This window comes from Rutidosis leptorrhynchoides, chromosome 2, assembly GCF_046630445.1.
Source record: "Rutidosis leptorrhynchoides isolate AG116_Rl617_1_P2 chromosome 2, CSIRO_AGI_Rlap_v1, whole genome shotgun sequence".
Taxonomy (NCBI): domain Eukaryota; kingdom Viridiplantae; phylum Streptophyta; class Magnoliopsida; order Asterales; family Asteraceae; genus Rutidosis; species Rutidosis leptorrhynchoides.
The window spans coordinates 348,905,464-348,929,552 of NC_092334.1; the positions used below are offsets into that span (position 1 = coordinate 348,905,464).

The following is a 24,089-nucleotide window of genomic DNA, read 5'->3' on the forward strand; positions in this document are numbered from 1 at the left end:
AAAAGGAAAACCCTTAATGGTGTACGGAGAAAAGAGCAACACGAAGCTACATCTTATTAGTAATTTGAAGGCACAAAAACTAATAAGAAAAGGTTGCTATGCTGTTCTAGCACACGTCGAGAAAGTACAAACTGAAGAAAAGAGCATCAATGATGTTCCCATTGCAAAAGAATTTCCCGATGTATTTCCGAAAGAATTACCGGGATTACCCCCACATCGATCCGTTGAATTTCAAATAGATCTTGTACCAGGAGCTGCACCAATAGCTCGTGCTCCTTACAGACTCGCACCCAGCGAGATGAAAGAACTGCAAAGCCAATTACAAGAACTTTTAGAGCGTGGTTTCATTCGACCAAGCACATCACCGTGGGGAGCTCCTGTTTTGTTTGTCAAGAAGAAAGATGGTACATTCAGGTTGTGTATCGACTACCGAGAGTTGAACAAACTTACCATCAAGAACCGCTACCCACTACCGAGAATCGACGACTTATTTGATCAACTACAAGGCTCGTCTGTTTATTCAAAGATTGACTTACGTTCCGGGTATCATCAAATGGGGGTGAAAGAAGATGATATTCCAAAGACTGCTTTCAGAACACGTTACGGTCATTACGAGTTTATGGTCATGCCGTTTGGTTTAACTAATGCACCAGCTGTGTTCATGGACCTTATGAACCGAGTGTGTGGACCATACCTTGACAAGTTTGTCATTGTTTTCATTGATGACATACTTATTTACTCAAAGAATGACCAAGAACACGGTGAACATTTGAGAAAGGTGTTAGAAGTATTGAGGAAGGAAGAATTGTACGCTAAGTTTTCAAAGTGTGCATTTTGGTTGGAAGAAGTTCAATTCCTCGGTCACATAGTGAACAAAGAAGGTATTAAGGTGGATCCGGCAAAGATAGAAACTGTTGAAAAGTGGGAAACCCCGAAAACTCCGAAACACATACGCCAGTTTTTAGGACTAGCTGGTTACTACAGAAGGTTCATCCAAGACTTTTCCAGAATAGCAAAACCCTTGACTGCATTAACGCATAAAGGGAAGAAATTTGAATGGAATGATGAACAAGAGAAAGCGTTTCAGTTATTGAAGAAAAAGCTAACTACGGCACCTATATTGTCATTGCCTGAAGGGAATGATGATTTTGTGATTTATTGTGACGCATCAAAGCAAGGTCTCGGTTGTGTATTAATGCAACGAACGAAGGTGATTGCTTATGCGTCTAGACAATTGAAGATTCACGAACAAAATTATACGACGCATGATTTGGAATTAGGCGCGGTTGTTTTTGCATTAAAGACTTGGAGGCACTACTTATATGGGGTCAAAAGTATTATATATACCGACCACAAAAGTCTTCAACACATATTTAATCAGAAACAACTGAATATGAGGCAGCGTAGGTGGATTGAATTATTGAATGATTACGATTTTGAGATTCGTTACCACCCGGGGAAGGCAAATGTGGTAGCCGATGCCTTGAGCAGGAAGGATAGAGAACCCATTCGAGTAAAATCTATGAATATAATGATTCATAATAACATTACTACTCAAATAAAGGAGGCGCAACAAGGAGTTTTAAAAGAGGGAAATTTAAAGGATGAAATACCCAAAGGATCGGAGAAGCATCTTAATATTCGGGAAGACGAAACCCGGTATAGGGCTGAAAGGATTTGGGTACCAAAATTTGGAGATATGAGAGAAATGGTACTTAGAGAAGCTCATAAAACCAGATACTCAATACATCCTGGAACGGGGAAGATGTACAAGGATCTCAAGAAACATTTTTGGTGGCCGGGTATGAAAGCCGATGTTGCTAAATACGTAGGAGAATGTTTGACGTGTTCTAAGGTCAAAGCTGAGCATCAGAAACCATCAGGTCTACTTCAACAACCCGAAATCCCGGAATGGAAATGGGAAAACATTACCATGGATTTCATCACTAAATTGCCAAGGACTGCAAGTGGTTTTGATACTATTTGGGTAATAGTTGATCATCTCACCAAATCAGCACACTTCCTACCAATAAGAGAAGATGACAAGATGGAGAAGTTAGCACGACTGTATTTGAAGGAAGTCGTCTCCAGACATGGAATACCAATCTCTATTATCTCTGATAGGGATGGCAGATTTATTTCAAGATTCTGGCAGACATTACAGCAAGCATTAGGAACTCGTCTAGACATGAGTGCTGCCTATCATCCACAAACTGATGGGCAGAGTGAAAGGATGATACAAACGCTTGAAGACATGCTACGAGCATGTGTTATTGATTTCGGAAACAGTTGGGATCGACATCTACCGTTAGCAGAATTTTCCTACAACAACAGCTACCATTCAAGCATTGAGATGGCGCCGTTTGAAGCACTTTATGGTAGAAAGTGCAGGTCTCCGATTTGTTGGAGTGAGGTGGGGGATAGACAGATTACGGGTCCGGAGATTATACAAGAAACTACCGAGAAGATCATCCAAATTCAACAACGGTTGAAAACCGCCCAAAGTCGACAAAAGAGCTACGCTGACATTAAAAGAAAAGATATAGAATTTGAAATTGGAGAGATGGTCATGCTTAAAGTTTCACCTTGGAAAGGCGTTGTTCGATTTGGTAAACGAGGGAAATTAAATCCAAGGTATATTGGACCATTCAAGATTATTGATCGTGTCGGACCAGTAGCTTACCGACTTGAGTTACCTCAACAACTCGCGGCTGTACATAACACTTTCCACGTCTCGAATTTGAAGAAATGTTTTGCTAAAGAAGATCTCACTATTCCGTTAGATGAAATCCAAATCAACGAAAAACTCCAATTCATCGAAGAACCCGTCGAAATAATGGATCGTGAGGTTAAAAGACTTAAGCAAAACAAGATACCAATTGTTAAGGTTCGATGGAATGCTCGTAGAGGACCCGAGTTCACCTGGGAGCGTGAAGATCAGATGAAGAAGAAATACCCGCATCTATTTCCAGAAGATTCGTCAACACCTTCAACAGCTTAAAATTTCGGGACGAAATTTATTTAACGGGTAGGTACTGTAGTGACCCGAACTTTTCCATGTTTATATATATTAATTGAGATTGATGTTTACATGATTAAATGTTTCCAACATGTTAAGCAATCAAACTAGTTAAGACTTGATTAATTGAAATAGGTTTCATATAGACAATTGACCACCCAAGTTGACCGGTGATTCACGAACGTTAAAACTTGTAAAAAAACTATATGATGACATATATATGGTTATATATATAGTTAACATGATATTATGATAAGTAAACATATCATTAATTATATTAACAATGAACTACATATGTAAAAACAAGACTACTAACTTAATGATTTTGAAATGAGACATATATGTAACGTTTATCGTTGTAACGACATTTAATGTATATATATCATATTAAGAGATATTCGTACATCATAATATCATGATAATATAATAATTTAAAATCTATTTTGATATTATAAACATTGGGTTAACAACATTTAACAAGATCGTTAACCTAAAGGTTTCAAAACAACACTTACATGTAACGACTAACGATGACTTAACGACTCAGTTAAAATGTATATACATGTAGTGTTTTAATATGTATTTATACACTTTTGAAAGACTTCAATACACTTATCAAAATACTTCTACTTAACAAAAATGCTTACAATTACATTCTCGTTCAGTTTCATCAACAATTCTACTCGTATGCACCCGTATTCGTACTCGTACAATACACAGCTTTTAGATGTATGTACTATTGGTATATACACTCCAATGATCAGCTCTTAGCAGCCCATGTGAGTCACCTAACACATGTGGGAACCATCATTTGGCAACTAGCATGAAATATCTCATAAGATTACAAAAATATGAGTAATCATTCATGACTTATTTACATGAAAACAAAATTACATATCCTTTATATCTAATCCATACACCAACGACCAAAAACACCTACAAACACTTTCATTCTTCAATTTTCTTCATCTAATTGAACTCTCTCAAGTTCTATCTTCAAGTTCTAAGTGTTCTTCATAAATTCCAAAAGTTCTAGTTTCATAAAATCAAGAATACTTTCAAGTTTGCTAGCTCACTTCCAATCTTGTAAGGTGATCATCCAACCTCAAGAAATCTTTGTTTCTTACAGTAGGTTATCATTCTAATACAAGGTAATAATCATATTCAAACTTTGGTTCAATTTCTATAACTATAACAATCTTATTTCAAGTGATGATCTTACTTGAACTTGTTTTCGTGTCATGATTTTGCTTCAAGAACTTTGAGCCATCCAAGGATCCATTGAAGCTAGATCCATTTTTCCCTTTTCCAGTAGGTTCATCCAAGGAACTTAAGGTAGTAATGATGTTCATAACATCATTCGATTCATACATATAAAGCTATCTTATTCGAAGGTTTAAACTTGTAATCACTAGAACATAGTTTAGTTAATTCTAAACTTGTTCGCAAACAAAAGTTAATCCTTCTAACTTGACTTTTAAAATCAACTAAACACATGTTCTATATCTATATGATATGCTAACTTAATGATTTAAAACCTGGAAACACGAAAAACACCGTAAAACCGGATTTACGCCGTCGTAGTAACACCGCGGGCTGTTTTGGGTTAGTTAATTAAAAACTATGATAAACTTTGATTTAAAAGTTGTTATTCTGAGAAAATGATTTTTATTATGAACATTAAACTATATCCAAAAATTATGGTTAAACTCAAAGTGGAAGTATGTTTTCTAAAATGGTCATCTAGACGTCGTTCTTTCGACTGAAATGACTACCTTTACAAAAACGACTTGTAACTTATTTTTCCGACTAGAAACCTATACTTTTTTTGTTTAGATTCATAAAATAGAGTTCAATATGAAACCATAGCAATTTGATTCACTCAAAACGGATTTAAAATGAAGAAGTTATGGGTAAAACAAGATTGGATAATTTTTCTCATTTTAGCTACGTGAAAATTGGTAACAAATCTATTCCAACCATAACTTAATCAACTTGTATTATATATTATGTAATCTTGAGATACCATAGACACGTATACAATGTTTCGACCTATCATGTCGACACATCTATATATATTTCGGAACAACCATAGACACTCTATATGTGAATGTTGGAGTTAGCTATACAGGGTTGAGGTTGATTCCAAAATATATATAGTTTGAGTTGTGATCAATACTGAGATACGTATACACTGGGTCGTGGATTGATTCAAGATAATATTTATCTATTTATTTCTGTACATCTAACTGTGGACAACTAGTTGTAGGTTACTAACGAGGACAGCTGACTTAATAAACTTAAAACATCAAAATATATTAAAAGTGTTGTAAATATATTTTGAACATACTTTGATATATATGTATATATTGTTATAGGTTCGTGAATCAACCAGTGGCCAAGTCTTACTTCCCGACGAAGTAAAAATCTGTGAAAGTGAGTTATAGTCCCACTTTTAAAATCTAATATTTTTGGGATGAGAATACATGCAGGTTTTATAAATGATTTACAAAATAGACACAAGTACGTGAAACTACATTCTATGGTTGAATTATCGAAATCGAATATGCCCCTTTTTATTAAGTCTGGTAATCTAAGAATTAGGGAACAGACACCCTAATTGACGCGAATCCTAAAGATAGATCTATTGGGCCTAACAAACCCCATCCAAAGTACCGGATGCTTTAGTACTTCGAAATTTATATCATATCCGAAGGGTGTCCCGGAATGATGGGGATATTCTTATATATGCATCTTGTTATTGTCGGTTACCAGGTGTTCACCATATGAATGATTTTTATCTCTATGTATGGGATGTGTATTGAAATATGAAATCTTGTGGTCTATTGTTACGATTTGATATATATAGGTTAAACCTATAACTCACCAACATTTTTGTTGACGTTTTAAGCATGTTTATTCTCAGGTGATTATTAAGAGCTTCCGCTGTCGCATACTTAAATAAGGACAAGATTTGGAGTCCATGCTTGTATGATATTGTGTAAAAACTGCATTCAAGAAACTTATTTTGTTGTAACATATTTGTATTGTAAACCATTATGTAATGGTCGTGTGTAAACAGGATATTTTAGATTATCATTATTTGATAATCTACGTAAAGCTTTTTAAACCTTTATTGATGAAATAAAGGTTATGGTTTGTTTAAAAATGAATGCAGTCTTTGAAAAACGTCTCATATAGAGGTCAAAACCTCGCAACGAAATCAATTAATATGGAACGTTTTTAATCAATAAGAACGGGACATTTCAGATGGAAACCTTCTCGGTTCAAACTTTTATTTCACGATAAAAAAATAATCAAAAAACTGAGTTCTGCGTGTTTACAACCCACGCTTAATTAGCTAACAAAATTAAGATAACATCAAAAGAAACTAACAAAAGGATAAACTAGAATTTGAACCAAATTATAATACTTAATCTCCAAGTTTCCAGCTCTTTGCACGTGCTTTATTTCACTCAGGCTCCAGCTGCTAGTCACGAAAATAGGTGCCCAAAGTGACAGGCCCAATCTGCGGCCCAGTAAGGGAATGGCCCATACCCGTATATGCATCATTATGGTATAAACATTATGGTATAAACAACTGCACAGAAACAAACATGTTCATTTACATGTAATCTAAAAATCATGCTTTATTCCATATACAAGATATTGTTACAATTAAACCTTCGAGTATATGTGAAGTGGAAGTGAAAAGTTTGTTTTAATATTGTCAAAAAACACATCTCCAAAGTGACTAATTAGGTTTACTATTGTTTTATTTTGTACAATACCTAAAAATTAGGCATGAAAAATGCGAATGAACTATAATGTCTGTCAACACACTTGAATCACTTACAACTATGATTTGTTAAGTGGTAGTTTAGTTGAAGATCGAAAACGAAAGCAGAAAGTAAATAACACAAGTATAATTGATAGAAAATGTATATACATAAATTCTATAACATAAATCTTTGTAAAAATAAAGTAATTGTTGTAGCTTTCCACCATTATGCTGATACGGATTTGTTGATCTAAATTGAAATGGTTGAAGATTTAACATTATTATAATCTGTTAAAGAGTACCGTTATATAAAACTAATAAAAATAAAATTAAAAAAACGATTTATGACTTTATTTGGTAAAAATTTGTAGTCAGTTATTTAAATCAATTATAAACCCTAAAAATTGAAAATCTATGAGGCTATTATTTCAACTCTATTTGAATGTGATATATATTAAAGGTTTTAGAATAAGATCGAAAATCAATACCTATAACAGATCATATAGACGTTAAACTTCGATTAATTAAAGTATACAAGTAAGAGAAAGAACATGTTTTGATCTTGTTGATAGCAACTTGAGAGATGAAGTTAATGAAGGTATTTCGTATGCCCGAGAGACATATTAACTTAACGCGGCTAATATGTTATGATCCAAGTCGGGTCATACCCAATAACAAGCTTACCAACACTTTATATGTATTTAATCTTAACGATTGGATCATTAAGTAAATACGCGACACTTGAACTTTAAAAAATCGGTTTTCTAAAATATTATCACTTGAGATAAATTATTTGGATAATTTATATATAATTGTTTATATGTTTAAATGATTATATTGTGTTATATTTTATAAAAGGTTTATAAAATGTGAAAGTAACATAACAAATACATGTTTTATATATTATATATTTATAACAAGTTTATATATAAGTTATAACATTGTTATAAAAATATAGAGTGGGCAGATTTTGGGACTCCAAGACACTCCCATGATTGGTGTTTTGTTACTTTTAAGACTACACAAGTCCTTATGTGCATGGGTAACTCTTGAACCAAAGATTGACTCATTCCCTCAAGTGAAACTAGACATTAAAAGCTTAAAAAAACTGCAAAAACATTTTGCTGCTGTGCTGTCTTGGCCGTGGGCTGTTTAGGAGCAAAAGAAGGGTCTTAATTTGTTTTTGCAAGCTTATTTCAAGTGTCACATAAATCCTAACCAAAAGCAAGGTTGTTGGGTTAATAGCTTGGGGTATTTCTCCTTGAGGTTTCATCATTTTGAAGCTCCATTCTTCTTCATCTTCATCATCATCTTGCTCATTTGTAAACAACCCTCAACTTGCTTGAGGAGGTATGAATCTTCTCTTCTTGTTCTTATATGTAAGCATATGTTTCAAGACTTGATAACAATATAGAATTCATTTAAAATGGTTTAACATATAAACTTGTTTTATAAACCTTCATGCTTCCGCTTTCTTTAATTATCATAAAAATGGCTTTGTGATTATGTTGACATCAAAACTTGTTGTTATGTTGAATTCCATCGGTTAAAGTGTTAACCAAGCGTGTTTTCAAAGATGATGTGAGACTGGTCACAAAAAGGATTTTTTAGCGCAGAGAATTTTTTGAGTGAACGAAGGACAAGAGTGAAAATACGGGTCATTGACAATTGTTTTGGACCGTTAACAAGTAGGCCTGTTACTTATTGGGCTTTAGATATAACAATTTGTTTTGTTAGATTATGTGATGGTTTAGATTTGTGGTTAAGTTTTAGATATGTTCCAAGGTTTAAGAGCCCATTAGTTAATTTTATAATAAAGAAATGGTAAAAAGTTTGTGGGTAGAATTACAATTAAAATATCTAATCTGTATCGACACTTCATTACTCACCTGGACGCGCAAACCAAGGCGATCATCTTCATCAAACAAAGGTTAGCTTTTTGGTTTTCTCCTTAATCTTCACTTCTTTCTTATCATATAAGATGTAGTTTTTTTTGACTTGTTGGATTGATTATAAGTTATCGATTAATAGGTGGTTCAATCCACAGAGTGACAATTAATATTTATCATCGATGATTGTATATTTTAAAAAAAAATCAGACATGCAATAACGAATAACTGATGCTATTAATATTTATCATCGATACAAAAAAAAAAAAAAAAAAGTCAGACATACAATTAATATTTATTATCGATGAATTTAAAAGTAACATATGTATAAACAAGTCAGACATGCAATAACGAATAACTGATGCTATTAGAATTGATTGTTTACAATCAAAACAGTTAGTTAAGATTGTATAAAAATCGTCACATAATTTATGTTGTTACTGTATAGAATATTTAAATCGATGGTTCATATATATTAGTCTAAACGATTTGCAAAAAAATGTTTGTCTTTAACATTATTCGTCGGCGATTTTAATGTTAAGATTGTAATGTCGATGTGCTTTGTTAACTTAATTTCCAGAAACAAAACTTATGAAGTTGGCATTACTTTTGTTAAAACATCATCGTTTGTGTAGGTCTTCTTATGTACGGTCCTTCTTTTGTTAATCGTTGAATGTAAATTATTTCTGGACCTTAAAACAAGCACTATGTCTTAATTAAGTGAAGTGTAATGCCATGTAAGGATATTTATGTTATTAATAATTAGCATTGTGATTTGATACTTTTAGTTTGATAATTCAAATGACTATAGTAATGAACATATCAAATAATAAAAAATAAACAATGTTGTTTAGTACAACCACATAAAAGTTACAAAATTAAGTGTAAAAAATAACATACATGTGATTCAAATACGTCTCAAGACTTCCTTATAAACAACATTCTTTGTTATACTTGAATCATTGCCATCTTCGTCCAAAATGTTTACTTTTAATCCTTTTTTGTTGTCACACGAGACACTGTTACATACAATTGTCCATGAGTAAAATCGGTTTCCATAGGAATAATCCAACATTATTCAATGATTGACCCTGACTCTTATTGATAGTCATTGCATAGCAGACTGTTACTGAAAATTGTCTTCTTTGGAACTTGACCGCAATCTTATTGTCAGAGGGTGCAACAATCATTCTTGATATGTAAGTGAGGTAACCAAAACAATGTCCAGTGATAATCCGTGCTTCGATGGTATGTTCACCTAATCTTTCAACCTGCAGTCATGTGCCATTACAGAGTCCTTGTGTTTGGTTAATGTTACGAAGTAGCATTATGGGAACTCCTGACTTTAAAGCGAGGATATGGTTGGGAACATCTGGTACTTTAAGAGTATTGTGAATCTCAGGTGAATATAATTGTTGTGCAAATACATCATTGTCCTCATCAGGAGATAGAGTATCTGAACTGTAGTATATTTTTTCTTCACCAGGTATAGTAGATAAAATATATTCGTTGATTGAGTCTACTTCTTCATTTGTTGTAGCAAGTATTGCTCGATCTTGAAAAAACTTAGGATCTGTTAGATGATCTTGAAGTGAAGGGTATGTTGAATTAACCATAGTCTCAACAGAATTAGAATTAGATTTAAGCAATAGCTCGTCAGGGAATTCTACATCAGCTTCACCATCATTTGGCTCGTTAATTTTTCCTTCTCCTATTTTTAAAATCCAATCTGCAAATTCACGCATATCTTTCAGCTCAACATCATTCTTTTCACTTCTTAAATGCATGTTCTTCGTTAGCCTTAAGACTTTGCATTTGTTCCATAAAACTGATGAATGTAGTGATGCATCCACTATTTATGGACGGGTACCTCTTTGTATTACAGGAAGAATTTGTTGAAAACCTCATCCAAAAACAACAACCTTACCACCAAATGGTATAGTACTATAATCTTTTCCTTCTGATTTGATGATGTCTCTCATTGTACGATCGAATGCCTCAAAACAATATCTATGCATCAGAAGTGCTTCATCCCATATGATTAGCTTTGCTTGATTCAACAATGCAGCCATGTCACTATCAGGTTTAATTGAACAGAAGGAATCCTCAAGTACATTAATAGGAATGGCAAACCTTGAGTGTGCGGTGTGACCTCCTGTTAAAAGCAATGCTGCAATACCACTTGAAGCAACATTTATAACAATATCACCACGCGAACGAACTGCGGTTGCGAGCGTCTTCCAAAAAAATGTTTTCCCAATACCTCCATAATCGTAAAAGAAAAATAGACCGCTATCATCGCTATCAATTGAAGAAATGATTGTTTTGTAAGCTATTTTTTGTTCGTTTGTGAGTGTAGAGTACGAAGTTTGATGTTCAACTAGTAGAGCGACTCCATCATATGTCAACTCATCTTGAATAATCATATTGCACGAGTGTTGTATAAACTCATAATTCGGGAAAGGCATTTTTGGTATGTTTTTCAAACTTTGTCCACAACTGTTCAACTGTCGCTCAATCTTAGCAAGAGCAATGTTGTGGAGAACCTTCCTCAAAGTTTCAGGATCTACATTGATATGAAAAAGAATATTTAAATAAAAAATGTAAAGTTCAAAAAAATTTACCAAATTATAACATTCATCTTCTAAGATTAATTAAAAAAGATGTTTGAGTTTTAAAAACGTACCATTAGATCTGAAATGTTCAGGGCACTCATGTTTTAGATCATCGGAAAGTAGGTCACATGTTTCATGCCATACACGATCAGGGCATGAAACACTGTCCGAAGTTATTAAGGATACAAACAATGATCGGCAGAATTGACCAGAAGCCCACTCATGAGGCTCTCGAGTTGAAGCAATGTATTCTTTATCGTCATTAAGCAGACCCATAGCGTAACAAGCTTCTTTAAATGTGTCATATACGATTCCATTTACAGTGCGTATATCCTCATAACACGTAGGTCCTCTAACCTTGTTTAGAAGGATACGTAGGTAGTAGCATTCACCAGATTTTGGTGGCACGAAATGCATTCGACCAATAACTCTGCCGATTTTTTGTTTAGTCCACATTCTTTCGGATGAATTCCATACATAATGTCGAGGAAATTCAATGTAAGTGAATTGGTGTGCCTCTGGATCAGACCTGTTTCTAGCCATCCACTCAATAAACTGTGATGCACCAACTGATGGTTTTGAAAGTACAAGTTCAATAACAGATTCTGCATCAAAAATAATCGGTTGCTGTTCAGGTAAGTGAAATGATAGTCGGTAAACAGCATGTGTTCTATGGATTATCTCGTACTCAAACAACCGCCATGCTGCCTCACATGCAGAAATATAACGGCAGCTGTAATATTCTGTGATTTCATCATTACTTTTTTATCGAATATGGTTATTGTTATTTGATTTGTATTCTATAAATCCAACATATATTAGATCTGGACCCTTGTTGATATATTTGAGTAAGTATTTAATAGATCCCAACTAATTACACCACTCCACATTGATACGAGCTTGATACTGTTTCAATAGAGTCTTGTTGTAACCAGCCACGTGTCTGATATTGAGTAATATCAAAGGAAAATATTAAAAGATATTACTTCAATGGGTTAATTGATGAAAATTAAATTGGAAAAACATTATGGAATTTCTGAATACCTGTTGTCTAGTCTGGCTCCGAACTTCATAATATAATTCCCGTCATCACGTCTTCTGTACAATGGAAAGCCTTCGGGGTCGAAGTGAGTTTCATTTGTAAAATCTTTTGGAAAACGTTTTGTGAAGGTATTTCGTATGCGCAAGAGACGTATTAAATTAATGTGGCTAATATGTGTTGATCCAAGTCGGGTCATACCCAATAACAATCTTACCGACACCTTATTCGTATTTAATCTTAACGATTGGTTCATTGATTATAATACACGACACTTGAATTATAAGAAAAATGGTTTTCTTAAATCACTTGATATGTATATAAATTATGGAATTATTTACGCGGATTTAATTATTTATTGGTTAAATAATTAAGTTATGTTACATTTTATAAAATGGGTTTTATAAATAAAGTGTACATAACAAATAATATGGAAGTTTATAAAATATGTTTTTTTTATAAAAACTATTTTATAAAGTGGGAGTGGCATTGTGAGTGCTAGTTTGCATGTCCTAAACACATTTAATAGGTCATTTAATGTGGTTGCTTCCCACCCTCCATATGCATAAGTACCTAGGCACTTTGGGTACTACCAAGACATGCAAAATAGACATATCAAGTATTGCAAAACACTCATTTTCTCCCATTTTTAATTCTGGCCGAAAATTTCAAGGAAAAGAATAGGTGTTCTTGGGTTTTTGCAAGGAAATTTCAAGTGAAGAAAATCCTAACCAAATCTAGAAGGTGTTGGTGTCAAGCTTGGGGTATATCTACTTGAGACTTCATCATTTTGGAGTTGCATTCTTCACCATCATCTTCACCGCCCACCTCCTAACTTGGAGAAGGTATAATCTCTTAACTCCCTTGTAGTTTGTAAGCATATTTCACAACTTGATCCTATTTGGGATTTAACTTTAATCGGTTAAAGTATAACATGTTTGTAATCGGTTTTACACGCTTCCGTAAAGTTTATTTCTTAAATGGGTTTTAAGTTTTCGGAACATGTTAAATCCCAACAATGGTATCTAGAGCCGAGGTTGTTGGAATATGCTTCGAGATGGTTATTAAACCCACTATATTTGCATTCTATGAACATGCATGAAAGTAGAATGCAAAACTTTTCGGGTTTTGGGTGGTTTTGGTTTTGGCCGAAATATGGGAACCCAAAAATGGGTTTTGGATTTTTCCATTTTGGTCATACTTGGTTGTATGATGATGTTCACAATCTAAGCCTTGACCTTGTGTTTGATTGTATGTTTGGTTGATTCATTATTATTCATTTGGTTTGTAATAATAATTATTCATTTTGGTCATGTAATTTATTTTATATTTGATACGTAAAATAGATTAGGTTGTATTTTCATTTTCTAGAGAAAAATGTATTAGGATATATTTTTTTGTAATAAGATGAAGATACAAGATGGTGACAAGGAAGAACACAAAGTGGAAGCATTTGGATGCAAGATTTAGTGGGAGATTTTGGAATCTCCAAATTTGTGTTTGTCCCCATTGACCGGTGACATTTGTTTTCGGCAAAACAAATGTCCACCAAATTGGCTTGATTGTGAACATATTCTTTGCATGCTTGGTTGTTTATTGTTTGATTATGATTGTATGTTTGTATTGTAGTGACCCGAATTTTTCAATGTTTATATATATTAAATGAAATTGATATTTATATAATTAAGTGTTTCCAACATGTTAAGCAATCAAACTTGTTAAGACTTGATTAATTGAAATAGGTTTTATATAGACAATTGACCACCCAAGTTGACCGGTGATTCACGAACGTTAAAACTTGTAAAAACTATATGATGTCATATATATGAATATATATATAGTTAACATGGTATTATGATAAGTAAACATATCATTAAGTATATTAACAATGAACTACATGTGTAAAAACAAGACTACTAACTTAAGGATTTCGAAACGAGGCATATATGTAACGATTATCGTTGTAACGACATTTAAATGTATATATATCATATTTAGATATATTAATATATCATAATATCATGATAATATAATAATTTAACATCTCATTAGATATAATAAACAATGGGTTAACAACATTAAATGAGATCGTTAACTTAAAGGTTTCAAAACAACACTTACATGTAACGACTAACGATGACTTAACGACTCAGTTAAAATGTATATACATGTAGTGTATTTAGATGTATTAATATAATTTTGGAAGACTTCAAGACATATATCAAAACACTCATACTTAACGAAAATGGTTACAGTTACATTCCCATTCTTTTTTCATCAAGAATTCTAGTCGTATTCATACCCGTATTATACACAGCTTCTAGACGTACTTACTATAGGTATATACCAATAGGAACTAGCATGGGATTCCACTGTTGATTATGTCATGCATGACTAATCAATTTTAACTTCTACCATGAACTAGTCAACTAACTAGAACTCCTTTTAACCCCACTCACCACTCACCACTTACCACTCATCATTCACTCCATTTCACTTCCAATTCTCTTTCTAATTCTCTCTCAACACACACACACACACTTATGAACAAATTTTTCCAGTAGCTAATCATCATCTTCATCAAAAATTACTTCAAGAATCAAGCTATAATCATCTTAGAAAGAACACTTCAAGAACACTTCGAAAATCCTTTCAAGTTTACTAGTTTACTTCTAAGCTTTCTAATCCATTCCAAGTAATCATCTAAGATCAAGAAACCTTTGTTATTTATAGTAGGTTATCTTTCTTATTCAAGGTAATATTCATATTCAAACTTTGATTCAATTTCTATAACTATAAACTATCTTAATTCGAGTAAAAATCTTACTTGAACTTGTTTTGTGTCATGATCCTACTTCAAGAACTTTCAAGCCATCCAAGATCCTTTGAAGCTAGATCATTTCTTGTCACTTCCAGTAGGTTTACCTACTAAACTTGAGGTAGTAATGATGTTCATAACATCATTCGATTCATATATATAAAACTATCTAATTCGAAGGTTTAAACTCGTAATCACTAGAACATAGTTTAGTTAATTCTAAACTTGTTCACAAACAAAAGTTAATCCTTCTAACTTGACTTTTAAAATCAAATAAACACATGTTCTATATCTATATGATATGCTAACTTAATGATTTAAAACCTGAAAACACGAAAAACACTGTAAACTGGATAAACGCCGTCGTAGTAACACCGCGGGCTGTTTTGGGTTAGTTAATTAAAAACTATGTTAAACTTTGATTTAAAAGTTGTTCTTCTGGGAAAATGATTTTTCTTATGAACATGAAACAATATCCAAAAATCATGGTTAAACTCAAAGTGGAAGTATGTTTTCCAAAATGGTCATCTAGACGTCGTTCTTTCGACTGAAATGACTACCTTTACAAAAACGACTTGTAACCTGTATTTCCGACTATAAACTTATACTTTTTCTGTATAGATTCATAAACTTAAGTTCAATATGAAACCATAGCAATTGGATTCACTCAAAACGGATTTAAAACTAAGAAGTTATGGGTAAAACAAGATTGGATATTTTTGCTTGTTGTAGCTACGTGAAAATTGGTAACAAATCTATATTAATCATATCCTAGCTAACTCATATTGTATTATACATGTATTCTAATATATTATGTAATCTTGGGATACCATAGACACGTATGCAAATGTTTTGACATATCATATCGACCCATGTATATATGTTATTTGGAACAACCATAGACACTCTATATGCAGTAATGTTGGAGTTAGCTATACAGGGTTGAGGTTGATTCTAAAAATATATATACTTTGAGTTGTGATCTAGCCTGAGACGTGTATACACTGGGTCGTGGATTGATTCAAGATAATATATATCGATTTATTTCTGTACATCTAACTATGGACAACTAGATGTAGGTTACTAACGAGGACAGCTGACTTAATAAACTTAAAACAGTAAAACGTATTAAAAATGTTGTAAATATATTTTGAACATACTTTGATATATATGTACGTATTTGTTATAGGTTCGTGAATAGACTAGTGGTCAAGTCTTACTTCCCGACGAAGTAAAAATCTGTGAAAGTGAGTTATAGTCCCACTTTTAAAATCTAATATTTTGGGATGAGTATACATGCAATTTTATAAATATTTTATGAAATAGACACAAGTAAATGAAACTACTTTATATGGGTGAATGATCGAAGCCGAATATGCTCCTTTTTAGCTTGGTAGCCTAAGAATTTGGGAACAGACCCCCAAATTGACGCGAATCCTAAAGATAGATCTATCGGGCACAACAAGCCCCATTCTGGAATTTGGAATGCTTTAGTACTTCGATTTTATCATGTCCAATGGGTGTCCCGAAATGATAGGGATATTCTATATGCATCTTGTTAATGTCGGTTACCAGGTGTTCACCGTATGAATGATTTTTATCTCTATGTATGGGATGTATTGAAATATGAAATCTTGTGGTCTATTATTATGATTTGATAATATATAGGTTAAACCTATAACTCACCAACATTTTTATTGACGTTTTAACCATGTTTATTCTCAGGTGATTATTAAGAGCTTCCGCTGTTACATACTAAAATAAGGACAAGATTTGGAGTCCATGCTTGTATGATATTATGTAAAAACTGCATTCAAGAAACTTATTTTTGATGTAATATATTCTTATTGTAAACCATTATGTAATGGTCGTGTGTAAACGGTATATTTTAGATTATCATTATTTGATAATCTACGTAATGCTTTTTAAACCTTCATCGATAAAATAAAGGTTATGGTTGTTTTAAAAATGAATGCAGTCTTTGAAAAACGTCTCATATAGAGGTCAAAAACTCGCGACGAAATCAATTAATATGGAACGTTTATAATCAATATGAACGGGACATTTAAGTTGGTATCCGAGCGTTGGTCTTAGAGAACCAGAAATTTGCATTAGTGTGTCTTATCGAGGTTGTTAGGATACATTAGTGAGTCTGGACTTCGACCGTATTTTCTTTAAAAACGATTGCTTAACACTTTTGTTGGAAACTATATATTATTAACATGTATTTATTATGTGATATATTAACCTATTAATGTGTTTGATATTATGTGATAGATGTCTACCACTAGTACAAATCCCATCGACTCACCTAATAATAATGAAGAGTCGAATATACTTTGGGAAGATTCACAAATTCCCGAAGAGGAACCGGAAGAGGAGGAACCAGAAGAAGAGGAGCCAGAAGAAGAGGAGCTGGAAGAAGAGGAACCGGAAGAGGAGGAACCGGAAGAAGAAGAGGTTCCGGAGGAAGAAATATTGATACCTACAGTAAATCGTTTAAATAAAATAAAATCCTCAACCAACGGACCAAAGTTAAAAATGGTCAATGGTGTTTCCGCAGAGAAAGCAAAATATTGGGAAGATTACCAATTTTCTGATGAATCGGATCCCGATGAGGATTCTGATGATGTTATAGAAATTACCTCAACCCAATTTAATATAGCAAAAGAAAATAATAAGGGAAAAGGTATAAAAATAGAGAAACCTGATTCCAACCCCGATGAGCTTTATATGTATCGGCAACATCCGTATTTCCTAAAGTGTAACAATAACCCGGGAACCTCTAAACCACCAGGTTTTTCTAAACCATTGTGGAAAACGACGGCTCGTATTAGAGGAACACCATATATCCCTAGAAAATTAGGAAAGCGAACCAAGTCCGAAGAAGAAGAAACCAGTGATTCAGATTAGGGAGTTGTAATCATGTTGTGTATTATATGTATTGTAGTGTGCTTGTACTTTTATGTTCTATGTAAAAATTGCTTGTATTGTTTGTTAATTATCTTTTATGAATCTAATCCTTGTCTATTTTACAGTATAAAAATAAAATGGACGTTAAGGGTAGACAACCGAATATTTTAGAAGACCTACCAGAGGATATGATTGAGGAAATCTTGTCTAGAGTCGGTCAGAATTCATCAGCACATTTAGTTATGGCGAAATTAACTTGTCAAACATTTGAAAGACTTTCCAGAAATGCCTTAGTTTATAAAAGGCTTTCCTTTGATAGGTGGGGTATATCACATTGGGGAGACCATAAGTTACGCCGTGTTTTCTTTAAAGTGTTAAATGCGGGGAAACCAAATGCAATTTTACGCTACGGGTTAAGAACCTATTTTGACTCAACATATCCCAACATAGGATTTCGCGAGTTAGAAAGAGCTTCTAACATGCAACATAAAGAAGCATGTTATGCTTACGGGTTAGTGATGTTCGCTTCTTACCAAAGTGAGAAAAAGAACATCGGATTACAACTTTTAAATAAAACCTTTCCACAAGTGATGAATTCAGTAGTTGAGGTGAGAAACAAGGTTTTTAGATTATTACGGGGCTGCTGGACATTACAAAACCCTCGTCCTTTTGATGACATTACAACATGCTGCCTAGCCAATGGTCATAACGGTTACTTTTCACAAGACCAAGGATGGGAAGTCGTCTTATTAAAACCAGAATGCATGACTTGTTTCTGGACTTATGAATTACGTGTCTTTATTTCTTTTGCTGAACGACTTGCGTATTAACTAGAATTGCCTTTATAGCTGCCGAGTAGCAAAGTTATTATGTGCTATATTTCATCCTATATGTATAATAGTGGTATTGTAAGTTTGTAAAATATTGTATAAATTTGAACGCGATATATTATTATAATCAGTTTTTTCATATAGAATTATAGTAGTTGAATTGTATATTAGCTACTAAGTATGAACTTAACGGGTAGGTACTACCCGAATTAAAACTATAAAACGCTAATATGAAGAAAAAGCTTTTATAAATGAGTTCATACTATGCTACGAAATACTATTGACTACTCTTAAAATTCTATATGATTAACTTAATTCTTTTGGGCTATTTTTGAAGGAAATGGCACCGGCAACTCGTCAGAATTTGAACATGAGTGAGGAAGACTTCCGTGTTTTCCTAGCAGCAAACATAGCCGCAGTACAGGCTGCGATGCAAAATAACAATAACTCTGGATCTAGCAGTGGAACTAATTCCATAAGAAATCGTGTAGGATGCTCCTACAAAGAATTCACTGCCTGCAAACCTTTGGAATTTGATGGAACCGAAGGACCAATTGGATTGAAACGGTGGACCGAGAAGGTCGAATCGGTGTTTGCCATAAGTAAGTGTACTGAAGAGGACAAAGTTAAGTACGCTACGCATACCTTCATAGGTACTGCGTTAAAGTGGTGGAACACCTATCTTGAACAGGTAGGACAAAATGCTGCTTACGCACTACCATGGTCGGCATTCAAGCAATTGATGAACGAGTAGTACCGTCCTAGAAACGTAGTCAATAAGCTCAAGGTAGAGCTTAGAGTGTTACGAACACAAGGGTTCGAATTTACCACATATGAACGACGATTCACAGAGTTGTGCCTATTATGTCCAGGAACGTTCGAAGATGAAGAAGAGAAGATCGACGCATTTATAAAAGGGTTACTAGTAAGGATTCAAGAAGATGTGAGTTCACACGAGCCCGCTTCCATACAAAAGGCAAGTCGAATGGCTCATAAACTCATAAATCAGATTGAGGGAAGAATTAAAGAGCAGGCGGCCGAAGAAGCCAACACGAAACAACTCAAGAGGAAGTGGGAGGAAAACGGTGACAAGAATCACCAATACAACAACAACAACAACAATTACAACCACAACCGCAACAATAATCGCAACAATAACCGCAATCCCAATAATAACTACAACAAACATCCCAACAACAACTATAACTACAACAACCGTTCCAACAACAATAACAATCCCAACAAAAACCTCAATAACAACAGCGACAATAAAAACCAAAAATGCCAAAGGTGTGAAGAGTACCACCAGAATGGGTTCTGCACGACATTTTGCACCAAGTGTAAAAGAACTGGCCATGGTGCGAAAAAGTGTGAGGTCTACGGACCAAAGTTTAATAGAACTAAAGGAACAAATAGTGGCGAAACAAGTAATGCCGCATTTTTTTGTTATGGATGTGGAAAACCGGGCCACATTAGAAGTAATTGCCCGAATCAGGGGAATACTAATGGGCAGGGCCGCAGAAGAGTTTTCAATATTAATACGGCAGAAGCGCAGGAAGACCCGGAGCTTGTTACGGGTACGTCTCTTATTGATAATAAATCTGCTTATGTTTTATTTGATTTGGGTGCGGATAGAAGCTATATGAGTAGTGATTTTTGTGCTAAGTTAAGTTGCCCATTGACGCCTTTGGATAGTAAATTTTTACTCGAATTAGCAAACGGTAAATTAATTTCAGCAGATAATATATGTCGAGATAGAGAAATTAAACTGGGGATGAAACGTTTAAAATTGATTGAATACCAATCGAGTTAGGGAGTTTTGATGTAATAATTGGTATGGACTGGTTGAAAAAGGTGAGAGCAGAGGTCGTTTGTTACAAAAATGCGATTCGCATTATGCGTGAAAAGGGAAAACCTTTAATGGTGTACGGAGAAAAGAACAATGCGAAATTAAATCTTATTAGTAGTTTGAAGGTGCAAAAACTAATAAGAAAAGGTTGTTACGTCATTCTAGCACACATCAAGGAAGTTAAACCTGAAGAAAAGAACATCAATGATGTTCCCGTCGCAAAAGAATTTCTTGATGTATTTTCGAAAGAATTACCGGGATTACCCCCACATCGATCCGTTGAATTTCAAATAGACCTTGTACCAGGAGCTGCACCAATAGCTTGTGCTCCATACAGACTCGCACCCAGCGAAATGAAAGAATTACAAAGTCAGTTACAGGAACTTTTAAAGCGTGGTTTCATTCGACCAAGCACATCACCGTGGGGAGCTCCTATTTTGTTTGTCAAGAAGAAGGATGGTACATTTTGGTTGTGTATCGACTACCGAGAGTTGAACAAACTTACCATTAAGAACCGTTACCCACTACCGAGAATCGACGACTTATTTGATCAACTACAAGGCTCGTCGGTTTATTCGAAGATTGATTTACGTTCTGGGTATCATCAAATGCGGGTGAAGGAGGATGATATTCCAAAGACTGCTTTTAGAACGCGTTACGGTCATTACGAGTTTATGGTTATGCCATTTGGGTTGACTAACGCACCAGCTGTGTTCATGGACCTCATGAACCGAGTGTGTGGACCATACCTTGACAAGTTTGTCATTGTTTTCATCGATGACATACTTATTTACTCAAAGAATGACCAAGAGCACGAAGACCATTTGAGAAAAGCGTTAGAGTTGTTAAGGAAAGAAAAACTGGACGCTAAGTTTTCAAAGTGAGAATTTTGGTTGGAAGAAGTTCAATTCCTCGGTCACATAGTGAACAAAGAAGGTATTCAGGTGGATCCAGCAAAGATTGAAACCGTTGAAAAGTGAGAAACCCCGAAAACTCCGAAACACATACGCCAATTTTTTGGGCTAGCTGGTTATTACAGGAGATTCATCCAAGATGTTTCCAAAATAGCAAAACCCTTGACTGCGTTAATGCATAAAGGGAGGAAATTTGAATGGAAGGATGAACAAGAAAAAGCATTTCAATTGTTGAAGAAAAAGTTAACTACGACACCTATATTGTCATTACCTGAAGGGAATGATGATTTTGTGATATATTGTGACGCCTCAAAGCAAGGTCTCGGTTGTGTATTAATGCAACGAACGAAAGTAATTGCTTATGCGTCTAGACAATTGAAGATTCACGAGCAGAATTATACGACACATGATTTGGAATTAGGTGCGGTTGTTTTTGCATTAAAGACTTGGAGGCACTACTTATATGGGGTCAAAAGTATTATATATACCGACCACAAAAGTCTTCAACACATATTTAATCAGAAACAACTGAACATGAGGCAGCGCAGATGGATTGAATTGTTGAATGATTACGACTTTGAGATTCGTTACCACCCGGGGAAGGCAAATGTGGTAGCCGACGCCTTGAGTAGAAAGGACAGAGAACCTATTCGAGTAAAAACTATGAATATAATGATTCACACTAACCTTACTACTCAAATAAAGGAGGCACAACAAGGAGTTTTAAAAGGGGGAAACTTAAGGGATGAAATACCCAAAGGATCGGAGAAGCATCTTAATATTCGGGAAGACAAAACCCGGTATAGGGCTGGAAGAATTTGGGTACCAAAGTTTGGAGATATGAGAGAAATGGTACCTAGAGAAGCTCATAAAACCAGATACTCAATACATCCTGGAACGGGAAAGATGTACAAGGATCTTAAGAAACATTTTTGGTGGCCGGGTATGAAAGCCGATGTTGCTAAATACGTAGGGGAATGTTTGACGTGTTCTAAGGTCAAAGCAGAGCATCAGAAACCATCAGGTCTACTTCAACAACCCGAAATCGCGGAATGTAAATGGGAAAACATTACCATGGATTTCATCACTAAATTGCCAAGGGCTGCCAGTGGTTTTGATACTATTTGGGTAATAGTTGATCGTCTCACCAAATCGGCACACTTCCTTCCAATAAGAGAAGATGAAAAGATAGAGAAGTTAGCACGACTGTATTTGAAGGAAGTCGTCTCCAGACATGGAATACCAATCTCTATTATCTCTGATAGGGATGGCAGATTTATTTCAAGATTCTGGCAGACATTACAGCAAGCATTAAGAACTCGTCTAGACATGAGTACTGCCTATCATTCACAAACTGATGAGCAGAGTGAAAGGACGATACAAACGCTTGAAGACATACTACGAGCATGTGTTATTGATTTCGGAAACAGTTGGGATCGACATCTACCGTTAGCAGAATTTTCCTACAACAACAGCTACCATTCAAGCATTGAGATGGCACCGTTTGAAGCACTTTATGGTAGAAAGTGCAGGTCTCCAATTTGTTGGAGTGAAGTGGGGGATAGACAGATTACGGGTCCGGAGATAATACAAAAAACTACCGAGAAGATCATCCAAATTCAACAACGGTTGAAAACCGCCGAAAGTCGACAAAAGAGCTACGCTGACATTAAAAGAAAAGATATAGAATTTGAAATTGGAGAGATGGTCATGCTTAAAGTTGCACCTTGGAAAGTTGTTGTTCGATTTGGTAAATGAGGGAAATTAAATCCAAGGTATATTGGACCATTCAAGATTATTGATCGTGTCGGACCAGTAGCTTACCGACTTGAGTTACCTCAACAACTCGCGGCTTTACATAACACTTTCCACGTCTCGAATTTGAAGAAATGTTTTGCTAAAGAAGATCTCACTATTCCATTAGACGAAATCCAAATCAACGAAAAACTTCAATTCATCGAAGAACCCGTCGAAATAATGGATCGTGAGGTTAAAACACTTAAGCAAAATAAAATACCAATTGTTAAGGTTCGATGGAATGCTCATAGAGGACCCGAGTTCACCTGGGAACGAGAAGATCAGATGAAGAAGAAATACCCACACTTATTTCCAGAAGATACGACAACACCTCCAACTGCTTAAAATTTCGGGACGAAATTTATTTAACGGGTAGGTACTGTAGTGACCCGAACTTTTCCATGTTTATATATATTAAATGAAATTGATATTTATATAATTAAGTGTTTCCAACATGTTAAGCAATCAAACTTGTTAAGACTTGATTAATTGAAATAGGTTTTATATAGACAATTGACCACCCAAGTTGACCGGTGATTCACGAACGTTAAAACTTGTAAAAACTATATGATGTCATATATATATGATATATATATATATATATATATATATATATATATATATA

At 34.4% G+C, this 24,089-nt stretch overlaps 2 protein-coding genes across 2 annotated transcripts; both read right to left on the minus strand.

The window, feature by feature from the left end:
* Nucleotides 1–9,711: 9,711 nt before the first annotated feature.
* On the minus strand, nucleotides 9,712–10,476 carry LOC139888911 (uncharacterized). The gene is made up of 2 exons (XM_071871892.1): nucleotides 10,069–10,476; nucleotides 9,712–9,960 (listed from the first exon to the last, which is right to left on the minus strand). The coding sequence occupies exons 1-2, from the start codon at nucleotides 10,474–10,476 to the stop codon at nucleotides 9,712–9,714; spliced, it is 657 nt and encodes a 218-aa protein (XP_071727993.1).
* Nucleotides 10,477–10,593: 117 nt separating this feature from the next.
* On the minus strand, nucleotides 10,594–12,377 carry LOC139888912 (uncharacterized). The gene is made up of 4 exons (XM_071871893.1): nucleotides 12,349–12,377; nucleotides 12,183–12,247; nucleotides 11,376–12,008; nucleotides 10,594–11,255 (listed from the first exon to the last, which is right to left on the minus strand). Exons 1-4 carry the CDS (start codon nucleotides 12,375–12,377, stop codon nucleotides 10,594–10,596), a joined length of 1,389 nt encoding a protein of 462 aa, XP_071727994.1.
* Nucleotides 12,378–24,089: the final 11,712 nt, after the last annotated feature.